Below are 17,445 nucleotides of genomic sequence, written 5' to 3'. Positions count from 1 at the left end.
TGAAGCAAATCCCAGGCATCATTCATGTTACCTGTAATACTTCAATATGCATCTCTAAAAGTAATAACAAAAAGTTATAACCAAAATCCCATATCACACTTAAAAATAATTAATAATGAACCACTAATTAGATGAATTACTGGCCTGCTGGAAGCCACAAGGAGAAAAGAGGAAGAGAATAAAGTCTGTCCAAGGCCAAGGTTTAGGCAAGTTCTCTCCAGACCCAACACAATGGAGGAATTCAATCTCACTGTCAAGGTGAACTCTTCCTACTAAGTTGGGGAGGGGAGAGGGGAAGGGGGTTGGGAAGGGGGAGTGGCAGAGGGGGACAGCTAGGGAATGAGTTTGAAGCCAGCATTTCATGGCTGGACAAAAGAAGAGCAGGGGTCCCTGATTTTCTTTAATGTTTTTACTTCCCAAAGCAAATGTCATTTCACTTGAAATAATTCTGTAAAATTATTCTGCTTCCAAATTGTTAGAGTTTTAGAATTTAATTTTCTCTTTTCATCTACTTTGAGGCATTGTTGTCCGTGTTGGCTTTTAATGCAAGTATGATATCACACAGAGAGCTCACTAAATGCTCACAGAACTGGTTAGGTTTCTGAAATTTAACATAGCACCAAAGTTCACATATTTGAGAGAATCAGGTTTTAGTATAGTCTATGCTTTCTTCCCTTGCCCTCCTAATTTCCCTTTATTTGTTCTACAAAGTCAGTAATCTAGCAGAAACCCCAATTTCATTCTCTGCTGCTCTGCTTTTTAAACTTTGAATTCATATATTTTTCTTTTATTCTTAACTGGAATTTGGAGCAATTTGATTGCTTCAAAACAAGAGATATTGGTGTTGAAGATATTGAACATTTGCCAAAACTGGGTTGGCTCAGTGGATAGAACATCAGCCTGCAGACTGAAAGATCTTAGGTCCGATTCCCGTCAAGGGCACATACCTTGGTTGTGGGCACATCCCAATGGGAGGTGTGCAGGAGGCAGCTGACCGATGTTTCTCTCTCACTGATGTTTCTAACTCTCTACCCCTCCCCCTTCCTCTCTGTAAAAAATTAATAAAATATATTTTAAAAATAGATATTGAACATCAATAGTATAAATCCAGCTCCGCCAGTGTGGCTCAGTAGATTGAGCATCTTCCCACAAACCAAAAGGTCACCAGTTCAATTCCAGGTCAGAGCACATGCCCAGGTTTCAGGCTCTATCCCCAGTAGAGGTGTTTAGGAGGCAGTCAATCGATGTTTCTCACATCGATGTTTCTATCTCTCCCTTTCTCTCTCTAAAAAATATCAATAAAAACATATTTAAAAAAAAATAGTGCAAACTCAGATAATCATCCCTCCTTTAAATACTAACATTTTTTTTGCAAAGTCTAGAGTTCAGAGAATAATGTCAGCAAGTGAGTGAAGAATGATGCTGAGAAGGCTAGAGGACAAGAAGCACCAAGAAGGTGCAAAGGAATGAACTTAATATGTGATGCAAGTTCCCCTGTTGGAGAGCTAAGTTAACTTATAAGTAATAGAAATTTAACTTGGAGGAGAAGGAGATAAGGAATGTAGATTCAAAAGTCTGACAGTTTGGAAGCACTGGAAAACCCGGTGTTGTTACTCTAATCAGTAACAATGTTATCTTTACACTAGAGGCCTGGTGCATGGATTTGTGCATTAGTGGGGTCCAGCCGGCCCCCATCCCCGATCAGGGTTGGGGCGCTGTGATTGTGGCTGGACTGGCTTGGGGAGTGTGGGATGCAGGAGGTCAGTTGACCCTGCCCCTGATCAGGATGGAGGGGACCTATCGGGGCCGACCATGGGAAGGGACCGCAGGTTGTTGAGGGGACTTATCGGAGCCCTGATCTGGCCAGTTGGCTGCTGCAGTGTGCATCATAGCGACTGGTCATTCTGGTCACTTGGCTTTTATGGATGATAGATAGATAGGTAGGTAGATAGATAGATAGATAGATAGATAGATAGATGATAGATAGATACTACAGTGTCTGCTTTCTCTGTTAGAAATTGGCTTTGGAAAAGTAGGGGCTATGGCCTTGCTTCTGAGAACAATGCTTAGCACATAACAGTGCAGTAAATACATGTTAAATTATTGAATGAATGAAAGAATGAATGAATGAATGAGTACTGCTCAGAGGCCTTCTCTGTTACTTACTAAACAAACCATTTTACTAAGAACTTGAAAGAGACTACATAAAAGGAAAAAAGCCAGAATATATTTCCTCTTTTAAGCTTCTTTAAAAAAAAAAAATCTTTGCCTTTTTTTGTGCTTTAATGTACAGTTTTAGAGTCTCTAAAAACATGTGATAAAAAATGTTTGGGTAAAAAAGGTGATATAAAGAACCACGGGCAAGGAGCAGATAATCTAGTTCAATCAAATTTCCAAAAAGATATGTAAAGATCTAACGTAGCTCAAAATGATCTTTCCACATTCATTCTTTTAAAGGCTCATTTGGTTTGACTTACACAGAAATCACTCAAAATCTTTATCGGATTCTGGGAACTGAGGGTGGGAATAGAAAGGAACAGGCATAACTTGAGTGGGGATCAGACTAAGGAGTACACAGCAGGGAGCGCTGCAGGGTGCCAGAAGGTGTGGAGGGTATGAGATGTACCAAGAAGTTTACTCAGAGAACTTCCAAAAAGGGAGAAAAAGGAAAAACAATCAGAGCCCTCACCTGCTTTGAACCACTGCCAAGGCTCTGATAGCTATAACTGCCAAGCACATCACTCAAAATCACACCCACTATGAGCTTCTCTGCCTCCAGGGCTCAAGCTCCCTTAAGATTTCATGAGTTGCTCCATTCACTCACCTGCGAGCACCTTGCACAATTCCTGCCCTACCCTGCCCTCCAGTCTGCCAATCCTCAGGGATTTCTCCCCCCCACCCCCCTTCACAGTTAAGGAAGCCTCAATTCCTACAAAAGTGAGCTTCCACCTCAAAGTGACTTACAGCAAATGTTTTCTTGAAGCAATTCTTTACTTGCATAATTTCCCTAATAAAATGCATTCAAAAGTGAAATTTGGTTTTGCTTCAAGGAACCTCGGTTAAACACAGAGGAGGATGCTCTGCATGAAGATTCTAATTTCCTCTTCTGATCAGAGCAGTGCTCTCATTCAGGGGATCACTGGTTGCCTGACCCGTCACACTCGCAAGCATGATGCCTAAACATTGTTTTCTAGGCTTCCTCATCACTCTCTTCCCAACTGGTGCTGCAGGTAAGCGCTTCATTTCTTTTTAATTGCTCACAGTTTTGTCATCTGCGTGTGCTCAAGGGATTGTTAGACATAGCATTGCTACTTTTCTGGGCTTTGCAAAATTTCCAGCTTCCTTCTGTCTTGAAATAATCAGAACAGACGTGGGGTCAGTTTTTATCTGCAACCTGAATAACTAACTCCACGTGGACTTATTGAGTAGCTACTCTAGTGGGTGCAAAATTCATACAGGACCAACGTACATCCACCTCTGTCTCCTTAGCATTTCTTTTGCCTTCAGAGGACATGACAGCTTAGTGGGTAGAAACAGTCTCCTAAACCAGACTGTCTGAGTCTGGATTTCAGCTCTGCCATTGACTCTTTAGGAAAACTTGGGCAATTGACTTAACGTTCGCGTGCCTCAATGTCTTCATCTGCAGAAATGGAATTGTACATATTATGAGGATTAAATGAATTAATATATGCCAAGTGTTTGGAGCAATGCCGGGCACAGAATAGAGACAGTAAAGAACATGTGCTAATTTGCTCTTAGTATTCACAGAGAACTCTTCTAGAGCAGAGACCATCATCACTTCAACATACCACTGAGCAAGGCCATTGGGACTCCCAGTTAACAGATGGGTACCTCTCAATGTGAGTGACTCAAGTAAGTTTCCAGAAACTGTACAGTTGCCCAGTGATTATATAAAAACAGTTCAAGCCTCTACCTCCCAGAATTGTGTGCAGTTGTGCAGACTGTGCCTTTGGTCCTTGGTAAAGCCAAGGACTAGCTTAGCAAAGCATGGCAGGAATTCAGTGCTACCCAAATGATCCTGGCTCTGCATCTTACCAGGTCTGTAACCTTGAGCAAGATAGGCAACTTTTTTGAGTCTCAGCTTCGCTATTGTAAATATAGTAATAAAAATACCTGCTTTATCTGGTGATTTGGGAATGAAATAAGATATAAAGCTTTGAGCACCGTGCCTGAAACATGTTTCATGTTCATAGACACTCATGCTCAATGAATGTCAGCTGGGAGGAGGAGCAGGAGGAAGGATATCTCTAGCCTGTAGTTTTGTTTTCTCCATTAGCTCTTCTCTCCCGAGGCTCTGTACTTGGTTTTCCGTGGCAACAGGCAGGCTCTGGAGTTTGCTGCTGCACAAGTTCCTTCTGCCCGACAAGGCTTAGTTTTTCAGTCTGAGAGAGGAAGATGACAACAGTCCATTTCTCATAGAAAAGCCGGGCAGAGTAAATGAGTTAATGTAGATAAAAGCCCCTCGGTGTCTGGTACAGAGTGATTTGCTATTATTTTGATGATTGTCTTACAAAAATTAAGAGAAGAAATCTGTAGACAGATAAGGGACACAGAATCATTTATCTTCAGGGAGCAGATCAACTCCAGGCAAGGGCTTCAGGAATTTGTGCCTGTCATCTGCCAAAAACTCAGGGGAGTCTTATGTATTAAATATGAGTGATTATGTACCATCTTAGTGAGCAAAATTAATGGAGGCAATAGACTCTTTCCAAGTACACACCACCATTTGATACACTAAAGGAGGTAAAAAAATAAAAAATAAAAAATAAAAAAAACACTCTCGCCCCCCCATCCCCCGAAATAAGAATATTAACACTATTTGGGTGGTAAAAATAAACAAACATTAGAAAATAAACATCTGGAATGTTCAGAGCTCAGATTATGGGTTTAAGGTTATTTGCTTCCACCTCAATGATACTTGAGCAAAGACTCGAGATATGTGGAGTATTTCAGCAAAAGGGAAGAACCTTCAGTCAGGACCTAGCCCTTTTCAGAAACCTTGAACCTGCTCAGGAGGTGAAGCTTTACCTTTGCCCGTCTTAGGTTTCCTTAACAAAAGGGAAGATTAACAAGAGAAAAACAGCTTATTAATGCATACAGAGCACATCACAAATGAGAAACCTAAACAAAGAGTAACTCAAAATGGTGGGTCAGAATTCTAGCTTATGTAGCATCTTAAGCAAAAAAATACATTTGTAGAGACAGGACAGGACAAATGAAAGCAATTTTAGGCTTCCAAGGGTGGGAAACTATGAAAAAGTAAATATATGAGAGGAAACTAATGGAGTGAGATTTGTTGGCAGATTCTTCTGGTGCCATCTCTGGGTGGGTAAGAGTCAGTCTTTGTAAAAGAAGAATTTATGTACTGGCTTTAATCAGAAAACGGGGGTGAGGGGTGGGGGTGGTGGTCATGCCTGTATTGCTTACTTGCCTTCAGCTTAAAATAAGTTTTTTATGTCAAAAGAGGCATATTTTGGGCAACACATTCTGGTTTTCTTCAGGCTCTAGAATAAAGTATTGTCAAAGGTCTCTTGCCTCCATGGGACTAAGTACAGGTGAGACTGTATCACCCTGTCAAATGACCTGAGGTGGAAAGTACTTTGCCAGGGCAAAATCATCCTTTCCTGCCATGATTGCTGTTGAGAGCCTTCGCAGGGGCACTAGGCCCTTGGCAGGGTCTTGGGCAGTCTCCCTTCATAGCCTGGGACAGCTTTTCTGAGCACTGATGCTTGGGTACTTGAAGCCAGGATGCAGGCAGATCAGTGCAGACATTCAGCAGTGGGAAGCAAAGCCAGCCTACCTGGAATATGGGTAGGTCCTCTGGGAGAGTTGGAAGACACTGAGATAGGACCCAGAGATTGAGCAAAAACCTGAGAAAGGAAGAACTGAGTGCTGGGCTGAGATCCCAGAGTCAAAATTGATCCAAGGCAAATGTTCTATCAGAGCAGCCGTAATATAGGGCTCCTATGAGGTGGGAGAGTAGTCTTGGCATGGGTCTTTCATCTCAGTCATTCCACTCCATGACCATCAGAGGAAGGGACTAAGGACAGTATTTTTCCACTGCTCTTTACTTCCTCTACTGTTTGGGAAGGGGATGGGAGGATATCCCGTAGGTGCTGATAGTCGGAAACACAATTGTCCTGAAACTTCAGCATGCATACAAATCATCACATCGAAGATTCAAAATGTTGATTTCTGGGCTCCACTCCCATCATCTGCACTGACAGCAACTTCTTTAGCGAATCCCAACTCAGGTATCACATTGAAAACTACGTTAACAATGGTGCTCATATTAATGTTCAGTGTTTTCCCTTCTCTATTATTTTAGAAACTCACCCAGCCCCTGAGTCTCTGAAGCCTCAGAGAGTGCATTTTCAGTCCCGGAACTTCTACAACATTTTGCACTGGCAGCCTGAGAGGGCTTCTGGCAGCAGCAGCAGCAGCAGCAGCAGCAGCATCTACTTTGTACAATACAAAATGTAAGTAATTTGAGTTTCCTCCAACTGATAGACCTGGCCACCGGGAGAACATTTTCTAAAATGCAATGGAATGTCAGAATCTGAGCATTTTTTTCCAGTTTCAGAGAGACTGAGAAAAAAAGCAGAGATAAGGGACAGGACTGTCTTCTCTCCCCTGAAGGCCACCTGGTGACACAAAGTGCATGATGTGGTGCAAAATGCTGGGGGCATATGTCATCCTGTGAAAAACTAGCACCGCAACCTTGCAGGCTCAGCCTTTGGCGTCACTGCAGTCTGGCACATAGTGGGCGCTCAAATAACTGTCCAGCGCGTGTTCAAAACAGCTTGCTTTGCACACAGCAGACACGTCAACAAGTTGACACAATCAGTACTGAAAAGGAAGTTGTGGGACACATGGAGGTCAGTGTGTAAAATATATCTTCAATGTAAATGTCATTTTTTTAGAATGTGTTTACTATTCTAGAAAATGCATTTCGAAATTAATGACTCCTGTAAGCATGAACATGAACTGGAACATGCTGCTGCGTGTTCCTCTCATGTGAGCTTCAAGCTAGTTCTGCGGGATCACTGCCAAACCTCAGATAGGATCATCTCCTTTTCTGGACCGAGGCCTGGAACAGAGGGTTTCTGATTTGCAAATGGCAGGTTTTCCTCACTCAAGCATTTCCTGGGGTATTTTTGAGGCTCTTTCCTCTCTTTCATAGTTTGCAGTGCTGACAGCATGAGACAGGAAAGAGGACCGTTTATTTTGAAGGTTTTCCATCATACATTTAGAAACCAGGTGTAGCTCTAGACCAAAATAACAATTTTTTATTCCATAAATTCATCATGTCTCTCCAGCATTGAGTAGGTCCAAGGTCCAAGGTTTCTATTCATCAACCTCTCACTAACTTCAGAAGGAATATTTCTAGAATTTTATCAGTTCGTAATTAGTGCAGCTTTTCTTACACTTAGGTAAAATTTACAAAGCTTTACCATAAAGATTTCTCCATTTCAAAAACAGATGTGTGCATAGCTGGAGATGCTTCCAGCATGTAGGGAGGTGGGCGGAGTGTCCCTTCTTGTCCTTCCTCCCTAGGCAGCATAAACAGGTCCAGAGTGGGCCTATTTGTGGTATAATCCAAAAGGTGGATTAGGAGTTGTTTTATCATGATACCAATGAAGGTTAAACTTTAAGGCAACACAGAAGAATTTTACATTTGTAATTTTTTTTCTTAATGAAGGCTCCCACATGTGTGTAAAATTCAGACTACCTGGGTCCCTTCTTAGCTCTGGTATTATCACCAGCACAATGCAGATTTGTATTTTTGAAATCATTCATTTTGGTTCTATCCAGTTCACATGGGTCTATAATTAATATTTGGGTTAGGACAAAAAATAAGGTATCCCATTAATAGAGGCCAGTCATTATAGCTAAATTCAGCGAGCAAAGACAATTTCTCATCATTAAATAACAATTAAAAAACATTAAATTGTGCTTAAACTATCTTGTTGGTTCTTTTTTTGTGGTATCTTCTGATATACTGAAACTGCTATCATATAGTTTACAAAGTAAAGATATGAGCAATATTCCGATGGCTGGAAAGTCATAGATTTCAAGTCATTCAACAAATACCTTGAAGCCTTTCTCTTGGCCTCTAATTCCTGTTCTGCACCCACCGTTATCTGGTTCCATTTTCTCTGATTTGTGATGGTAACGATGTAAGCATTATTCTTCCCCTTAGCTGTTACACCATCCCCTAGCTTCAGGATGAATCAGCCTCTCTGTCTCTGCCTCGATACCTTTTTAACAGTTTTAATGAATGCCCCTCTCTCTTTTCCAGCTCCTCACTTAGCACTCAGTACAATCCCCACTCTATTTCCAATAAAGAAATTGATCATATATGTTGGGTAAGCATCACCTGAGATTAAAAAGTAGTAGCAACTTCTCAGAATCAGCCACATTACTCAATAGCAAGCTGATGAGAAGCAAAGAAAACCACAGAGTTGAATCCTCAGAAGCATTAAGGATGTGGAGAGCCAGTTCTCAAAAATAAAAGTTGGTCCACAAACCAGAAGAAAAACTTCACAAAGTATTAAAAAAACAAAAAAAAAAAAAAAAACCAACACACACATTCACAAAAACACAGAGACAAAAATACAAAAAACAAACAACAACAAAAAAACACCACACAAGCCCTATGCTAGTGATACAAAAGGTGTTGGGTTTGAGTTTATCTTTCATCAAGAGAACACTTTGGTTGACCAAGAAGAAATCTTCTTAAGAATACTTAAGAGTAGCGATAGCTTTCGCAACAGTACTGATACTGGAGGGCAATTTTCAACCAGTCTAACATATTAATAGACCGAGAAAACTGCAGATTCCTTCAACAGAAAGAAGACACTCAAACTTGTCTTTTCCCTTTTATAGCTATGGACAGATACAATGGAAAAATAAAGAGGACTGTTGGGGTATTCAAGAATTATTTTGTGACCTTACCAACGAAACTTCAGATGTTCGGGAGGCTTATTATGCAAGGGTGAGGACGGCTGTGGCTGGGACCCACTCAGCCTGGACCATGACACGGCGGTTCATTCCCTGGTGGGAAAGTGAGTTTCTTTGCATTTGCTTTTCCTGCCCTTGAATAGCCTTTCTAGAGTGTGTCTAGTTGCGAGGCTCTGTGCTTTTCAGAGGTCCACACCATCATCTCACTTGATTAAATTACTCAGAGCAACGCCAGAAGATGTCTGTGCCTACCCTCACTTCACAGCCCAGGAAATGAAGGCACAGAGGTTTCAGTAGTTGCCCAGCCCATCTAACCAGATCAGGATTCAAATTCTTCTGCATCTGACTGCAGAGTTGACACTCTGTCCCTCTGCCAGACTGTTACCTCCTAGGTAAAAATAAAAATAAAAATAAAAATAAAAATAAAAATAAAAATAAAAATTATTTTAGACAGCAGAAAGGAGTTGTACCACCTAAGACCACTCCTAAATAATGGGGATTAAATTCCTGAAAATACTCATTTGAAGAATTTCAGTTGAGGAAATTAAGACTTTTGTTACCTCCTGAAGGGGAGCCCAAAAGTTCGTTCTTTTATCCATATCTCCATGATGTATATTCCTTTTCTAATTTTAATCATAATCCCAGAATAATATTATAATCAAAGATGTAAATTATGAAATAAATCATTACCAACAGACCGAATATAAAAGAGTAGACAAAAGGGAAAGGAAAAAGAGTGTTTAATGCATATGTACAAAGATTTGCATAACAAAACAAGAAAGAAAATGTGTTACATATTATAGTCCTCAAAATTGCAACTAGTCATGAAGCTGTAGTTAATATTTTTAATTTCCTCTCTTATTATCAATTCAATGCTCACTTTCTTTCCAGCCAGCAACTCAGCTCTTCAGTCATGAGGAGTTTGAGTTCTTTTGGTCTTTCTTGTTTAAACTGGACATAATCTTACATTAGTTTTTAATCACAGAATAGAGAGTTCTAGGAGGCACCTCAAGGGATATCAGGCATACTTCTCCCTGACCCCAATGTATCTATAACAATTCCATTTCCTCTTGATAATCAGAACCAATTGTCCCAGACAACACATGGACCTAATTTTTGCCTTGTTGGTTAAATGGCACCAAGAGCTTCAAACAGTTAGGAGGCAGCCTTAACTTTCAAGTATTAGAAACTATTGTTATTAGCCAGAATGATTAAGAATCAAGTGTATGGGAAACAACCATTTCATGAATCAGTTGCTATGAGAATTGCTTCTCCCACCACCACCACGTCTTGTATCTTAAACCAGTGAATTCTGTCTATGGGGAAAACAGCGCCATATATTGGTCACAAGATTAGAGCAAATATGAATTCCTACACAACTTCCCAAGGAGTTGTCTCCCAAACTGAGTTTTCAATTATCCACTTTACTTCCTATAAAGGCCCATTGCTGAGATAGAATATATGGTAAGGCTTCACTTCTTCCATATTAACTTAGTAGTTCTGTCATGAGCAATGGAGTGTGGGGTACCATGCTCATGCATAAGACAGTCCTTATTACATCCATGGTAGGGGATAACCAGGGGGACTGCTGATAACTACATTCTATTCCAATGCCACTTGCCCCCTCCCCATGGAAAGAGATAAAAATATCTACTATATAAAATGAACCATGTACTAGGGTTGGTTAATCTTACTAGGAATTTGGACACTCAGTAGTGTCAGTCTAGCCTTGGCAAGAAGAAGTCCATATTGTTGAGTCTATAGCCTCCATCCATTTCACACAACCATTTTATTCATAAGCCTACTAAGCAAGTATGGGACACTAGGGAAGTGGGCCTTCCCTGCCTCCATCTAGATTTTCAAAGCAGCTTTATTAAGATACAATTCACACCCCTCATAATGTGTACAATTCATTTTTTTTTGTATATTCACAAATATGTATAACCATCATCCACACTCAATTTTAGAACATTTTCACCACCTCAAAAAGAAATTCCATACACATTGGCTATCACCATTCTATCCCTTTACCTCTCCAGCTTTTTAGCCCTACACAACCACTAATCTACTTCTGTCTCTACAAAGTACCTTGTTCTTGGCATTTCATATGAATGGAATGATTTAATATGTGGTCTTTGGTGACTGGCCACTTTCAGTAAGTATAATGTTTTCAAGGTTCCTCTTATTGCATCATATTTTAGTACTTCCTGTCTTTTGTGACAGAATTACATTTTAGAATATGGATAAACTGCGTCTTGTTTATCCATTTCTTAACTGATGAACATTTGAGTTGTTTTCACCTTTTGGCCATTATGAATAGTGCTCCTATAGGAATTTGTATAGAAGTTTTCGTATAGACATATGGTTTTATTTCTTGGTGGCACATACCATAGGAATAGAATTGCTGGGTCACATAGTAACTCTATGTTTAATCATTTGAGGAACTGCCAGACTGTTTTCCAAAGCAGCTGTACCATTTTACATTCTCATCAGCAGGGTATGAGGTCCTCATTTATCCACATTCTCAGAAACACTTGCCTGACTTTTTTATTACAAAACATGAGGTGAATGTGGAGAAATCAAAGCTCAAAAGTTCAAAATTTCATGGGATATTTTGAAAATGCATAGCACAAGTAAATGTGACATGTGTTTTATCCAAAATTCATAGAGGTCCAACGAGCCAGTGAATGTTTCTTAGTAATAGGGGGAGCAAAGGAAATGTCTCTAACAAACTGCAGAGGAAATTTAATTACAACATTTAATTATAGTGCCTAGTACTTTAACCAACCAAATGTAATCAGTATCATGTGATCAATTTAGTGAACCAACAGGATATCCTGTGACAGGATCAATGACTGTAGATTATTTGTGACAGAGAGCCAGGATGACAATGAAAGCCAAGTGAGCCCAGCTGGTATGACTTATTGGTCAGGGCACATGCCCAGGTTGTGGGCTTGATCCCCAGTAGGGAGCATGCTGGACATAGCCTATCAATGATTCTTTTATATCATTAATGTTTCTATCTCTCTCTTCCTCTCCTTTCTTCTCTGAAATCAATAAAAAGAAAATATTTTAGTAAAATGAAAGTAAGCCAAGTGAAAGGAAATTTTTCTGATACTTTCTAATTATTGGACAAAGGAAGGAACTATATGTTAAAGGCTGGGTTGATTGGCTCCAGAACAGTTACCATACTATAATGAATCATACAATGGTCACCACCTGAGTGCATTTACAATTATCTCTTTTATTATTTAACTAATGGCCTGGTGCATGAAATTTGTGCGCATTAAAAGGGAATTAATTAGAGGAACTATTTTAATGTTGCTATTTGCCCTTTCTCTATAATAGAAGTGTCAGAGATGAAAGAAAATTAGTAAAATGTATATGAAAATCTTCCTCCTGTCAGAGTCTGGGGCATGCCACAGGACCCAGAGTCAAGTTCCTGCCCACCAATGTGTGCCTAGAAATCACACAAGACCTAGACCCAGCCAGTCCCACCCCCATCAAGCCCTGCATGATTTGCTGCCTCCTGCATGCCCCTTACTGGGGATCAATCCCACAACCTGGGCATGAGCCCTTAACTAGGCATGTGAGCCTGGGATCCTTCAATACGCAAACCAAAGCTCTATCCACTGAGCCAAACCAGCTAGAACCAAGGTGTATTTTTGATGCATGAATCTCTGCTGTTTCCCCTGGGATACAACAGTACTTTTGATTTTTGATTTTGTTCAAAGGAATCCCATTGGCTTCCATTTGACCTTTCATTCCATAATAACTTTCATGCCACAGCTCAGAAAACCAAAATGGGCATTGATCCTGTCAGTTGGCATGTATATCTTATTGAATCTGCTTTTATTACCTGACAGCTACAAGAACACACGATGCATTCTGAGTCCCCAAGGATTACTATCAACTCAGGATCAGGGTCCATCATTGGCCAAATGGTCTGTACTTATCTTTCTCCAGTTTTCAGTTACCCTAGGGAAGGATAAAAGAAGATGTATCTTAAAACTTGCAGCATTATTACCTCACTTGCCTAATATCTAACTGGTGCTATGTCCCATTAGAGCCAAACTAATTGGATCATGGCCAAAATGCAAATGTTTAGAAAAAGGTATAGTTTTCCAATTCAACTAGTAGGAGTGGAATGAGAATTAAGCAAACCAATCCATGGTATCCAGCACATCTTTTCTTGGAATAACATGAAATTCAAGCCCAATCCACTGCACCAATAATTCCCTATAAAAGAACAGACTCAGGAAAGCCTTGACATCAAAGAAGAGAAACAATGAAAGTTGTATGTTTCCATTTTGATTCAGTTAGGAATCAAGAATTTCCCAAGTTCAAAAAGATCTGAGATTCAAGTATTTTCAGCTTTCATGTTTCAGAAAACATCAACTTGAGGTTGTACCAGGTTACAGAGCCTAATACTTAAACCAGAGTTCAAAAGTACTAGTGATGAAGGAAATAACTAATAAATAGGACTATACTAAAATTACAATGTATAATTTTAACACTGCCCCCACCAGATTGAAGGGTTGTACTCAGGCATGTGGGGTGCATGCTTTCATGCTGTTTCCTCAAAATTCTCACTCTGCCATCTGCATGATGCAACTGGAAATGTGATTCATCCGGCCACATGACTTTTTTCCAATGCTCAACTGTCCAATACTTGTGTTCCTGTGCAAATTGGAGACGTTTTATCTTGGTAACTGCAGACAGCAAAGGTGTTCAAACAGGTCTTTGGCTTCCATATCCCATACAATGCAGTATACGGCTAATTTGCATACAAATGTCAGGTGGTCATAATAATCTGGCCACTCAGTATATATATATACTGAGTGGCCAGATTATATAAAATTATGGGCTGAAATAGATAGATAGAAAGATAGATAGATAGATAGATAGATAGATAGATAGATATAGATATATATTGATATATATTTCAGCCCATAATTTATATGGGCTGAAATATATATCAGCCCAGGCACACAAAAAAGTTTATATGATATGATTCTGAAAATTAATGTATATGTAAATAGAAGTCAGGACAATAGTGGCTATCTTCTGAGGTTAAATACTTGGAGGGAACATAGAGGCAGTTTTTGAGTGCTAGTAATGCCCTATTTCTTGATCTGAGTGATAGCTGACAATTTGTAGATCCATATCCTCATGATTTATTTTTTGTCTTTATCTATTTTATAGGTCAATAAAAAGTTAATTTAAAATTACAAAATTCAAACCAAATCAACATAAAGAATGTATCAACTTTTAAACTTGAACTCACAATAAAAGCACAAAGATGGACAAAAGCAAATTTGGAACCAACAAACACTGACCCATTCAGCACTTCAAATATTGTAATATTAAAAGCAGCTAAAATAAGTTAAATGATATAACAAAGGGAATAAAAACATAATCAACAAACAAAACTTTAGGCTTCATTTTTCTAAAAAATCACTGCATATGGAAATGATTGATAGATATACTCTTATAGCTGAAACAGTCTACTAGTCTTTGAAAAAAAAATACCTTCAAAGCTTTTTCTGATATTTATATTTTAGGTATCAGCAATATCTCTTCATAATGATTTTTGGCAGGTCTCTAAGTTTAATAATTATTTATTATGCATAATGTAACCATGTGGAATATTACATTTTTTAATGATTTATCAAAATCTCCTATTCTTTCTCCAGCAAAAATAGGTCCTCCAAGCATGAATATAACCCAAGTCAATGGATCCTTGTTGGTGATTCTCCATCCTCCAAAGATACCATATAGAAACCAAAAAGGAAAAAATGTATCAATGGAAAATTACTATGAGATAGTATACCGAGTCTTTATAATTAATAATTCACTAGATAAGGTAAGTTCAAATGAATAGATAATTCTGGTATTTTTTTCTTTTGTTCATTTGACTCACATTTTAGTCAAAAAATATGTCTTCTCTCTTGCTATTCTATTCCTTTTCATTTTTCCCGAGATTTTTTTTTTTTTAGTTCCTTCTCACCTTCACCCTTATTGATGAGGAATTAGTGCGTGGCATTAAATTAAGAATCCATGTATATTCATGTGTGTTTGCATCTTTTCAGTCACTCAGCTTGTCTTCAGTTGATCTTCCCTGCACATCTAAAGATTGGTATTAACAATATTTACTTCCATTTGACAGCCACAATATTCATTTTTATGGACTTTCCACATCTTGTTTTTAAGTGGCTTTTAAGCCAGAGCATTATATATTTGTGTCATTTTACTATGATATTTTAATTCATTGTCAGTGCCTTTATTTGGATATGGTGGTTAATTGAATTCCCCCCCCCCTTTTTTTGGAGGGAGGGGTGGCCATCTAAGACAGGGTTCTGTAAGTTCTAAGGACAGAACCCATCCAAACTGGTTCAAGTAGAAAGTAGGTTAGTGGAGGGGAGGAGTTTAATTGGGAAATAACAAGCAATCTTAGGGACAGCCAGAAGCAAGTGTAAAGTGCTGCTCAGCTTTGTAATGGCTAGGAAGGAGAAACGTAGAAGCAAGTCTTCAAGAACACTACTCTGCCTCTCTGTGGTCACATGTTGCATGTCTACAGCTGTCTCCAAACCTACTCAATTCTCATTGCACACTTCAAATTCCTGACAAAGAGACTGACCACTGGGCCAGTCAATCAGCAGCCCTCATGTAGTACCTACATAGTCACTTGACCTGCCTCTGTATTAGGCTGTGTTCCAGGACTCTGGAGCAGGAGGCTGTGACCGGGAAGAAACCCCACAGCCCACCTACTACTGTGACCAGGAACAACTTATCAATTGTATCAAAAATAGAGCAAACCAGTGACTTACTGAAAACCATTTAACATCTCTTCTTTTCCCTTGTATATAGGAACAAAAGGTGTATGAAGGAACTCACAGGGTGGTTGAAATTGAAGCAGTAACGCCTCATACTGGTTACTGTGTAGTGGCTGAATTATATCAGCCCATGCTAGACAGAAGAAGTCAGAGAAGTGAAGAGGGATGTGTGAAATGACCTTGAAGTGGTATGGTGTGCTCTGCAACATGGAAATCAAAAGCTCTCTGGGAATGGGATGGCTCATGCTTGAAGTATCTCACTGAAAATTGTTTTTATTCTTCTTAAAGCAATGTCACACTTTTGGGACTTCTTTGTTTTTCCATTATTTCTTCCCTTATATTTCATTTGTAAACTGAATTTAAGCAGCATATTCACTTCCAACATATTAGAATTTAAAGAAGGGCTCTCTGAAATTAGAGCTTTTCTTCTGAATGTAAAATCCCTAACAACAACCTCCACTGTTCTGAAAAATATTGGGTCGGCAGCTAAGTAATTGCGGGTTTCACACATATATGGCTTCAGTTGAATTTTTAGGTTTGCAGACGTAGTACAAATGTAAAACACATTTTGTTATTTGATAGTTGGCTATTCAGCTGTTAATCAGTAAAAAAAGTTTTTTGATCTGTTTTGTAGTTTTTGTTTGGCGTTGGTTGAAAAATGGAAAATCAAAAGGAACATTTTTGTCATATTTTGCTTTTTTATTTCCACAAAGGGAAAAACGTATCCCAAGCTCATAAAAAGTTATGTGCTATTTATGGTGACGAAGCCTTAAAAGAACGGCAGTGTCAAAATTGGTTTGCCAAATTTCGTTCTGGTGATTTTTCACTCAAAGATGAAAAACGCTCTGGTCGTCCAGTTGAAGTTGATGACGCCCTAATCAAAGCAATAATCAATTCGGACTGTCACAGTACAACACGTGAGATTGCAGAGAAGCTTCATGTATCACATACATGCATTGAAAATCACTTAAAACAACTTGGCTATGTTCAAAAACTCGATACATGGGTTCCTCACGAACTGAAAGAATCACAGTTAACGCAACGCATTAGCAGCTGCGATTTGCTAAAGAAACATAATGAAAATGATCCATTTTTAAAACGACTGATAACTGGCGATGAAAAATGGGTTGTTTACAACAATATCAAGCGGAAAAGATCGTGGAGCAGGCCAGGTGAACCAACTCAAACAACATCAAAAGCTGATATTCATCAAAAGAAGGTTTTGTTATCAGTTTGGTGGGATTACAAAGGAATTGTCTACTTTGAACTCTTACCACCCAACCAAACGATCAATTCTGATGTCTACATTGAACAACTAACGAAATTAAACAATGCAGTTAAAGAAAAGTGGCCCGAATTGACAAATCGAAAAGGTGTTGTATTCCATCATGACAATGCAAGGCCACACACATCTTTGGTCATTCGGCAAAAATTAATGGAGCTTGGTTGGGATGTTTTGCCACATCCACCATATAGTCCTGACCTTGCACCATCTGATTACTTTTTGTTTCGATCTTTACAAAACTCCTTGAATGGTAAAAATTTCAATAATGATGATGATGTCAAATCGTACCTGATTCAGTTTTTTGCTAATAAAAACCAGAAGTTTTTTGAACGTGGGATT

General features: G+C 39.1%; 1 protein-coding gene and 1 long non-coding RNA gene across 2 annotated transcripts in view; one reads left to right on the top strand and one right to left on the bottom strand.

The window, feature by feature from the left end:
* Nucleotides 1-17,445, bottom strand: part of LOC123651336 — a 39,949-nt gene that overhangs the window by 9,704 nt on the left and 12,800 nt on the right. The window lies entirely within an intron of this gene.
* IL22RA2 (interleukin 22 receptor subunit alpha 2) lies at nt 2,628-16,128 on the top strand. The gene is made up of 5 exons (XM_036415092.2): nt 2,628-3,230; nt 6,350-6,500; nt 8,911-9,089; nt 14,682-14,851; nt 15,856-16,128. Exons 1-5 carry the CDS (start codon nt 3,170-3,172, stop codon nt 15,997-15,999), a joined length of 705 nt encoding a protein of 234 aa, XP_036270985.1. The 5' UTR covers nt 2,628-3,169; the 3' UTR covers nt 16,000-16,128.

The sequence above is a fragment of the Pipistrellus kuhlii genome, unplaced genomic scaffold (assembly GCF_014108245.1).
Source record: "Pipistrellus kuhlii isolate mPipKuh1 unplaced genomic scaffold, mPipKuh1.p scaffold_m20_p_5, whole genome shotgun sequence".
Taxonomy (NCBI): Eukaryota; Metazoa; Chordata; class Mammalia; order Chiroptera; family Vespertilionidae; genus Pipistrellus; species Pipistrellus kuhlii.
The sequence above is the reverse complement of the archived record's forward strand: the minus strand, read 5'-3'. Positions and strand labels throughout refer to the sequence as shown.

Excerpts from the sequence above, each read along its gene's own strand:
- IL22RA2 (XM_036415092.2), top strand. The coding sequence starts at position 3,170 with ATGATGCCTAAACATTGTTTTCTAGGCTTCCTCATCACTCTCTTCCCA. Across the intron at positions 3,231-6,349 it reads CTTCCCAACTGGTGCTGCAG|AAACTCACCCAGCCCCTGAG; the intron begins GTAAGCGCTTCA and ends CTATTATTTTAG. Across the intron at positions 9,090-14,681 it reads GTTCATTCCCTGGTGGGAAA|CAAAAATAGGTCCTCCAAGC; the intron begins GTGAGTTTCTTT and ends TTCTTTCTCCAG.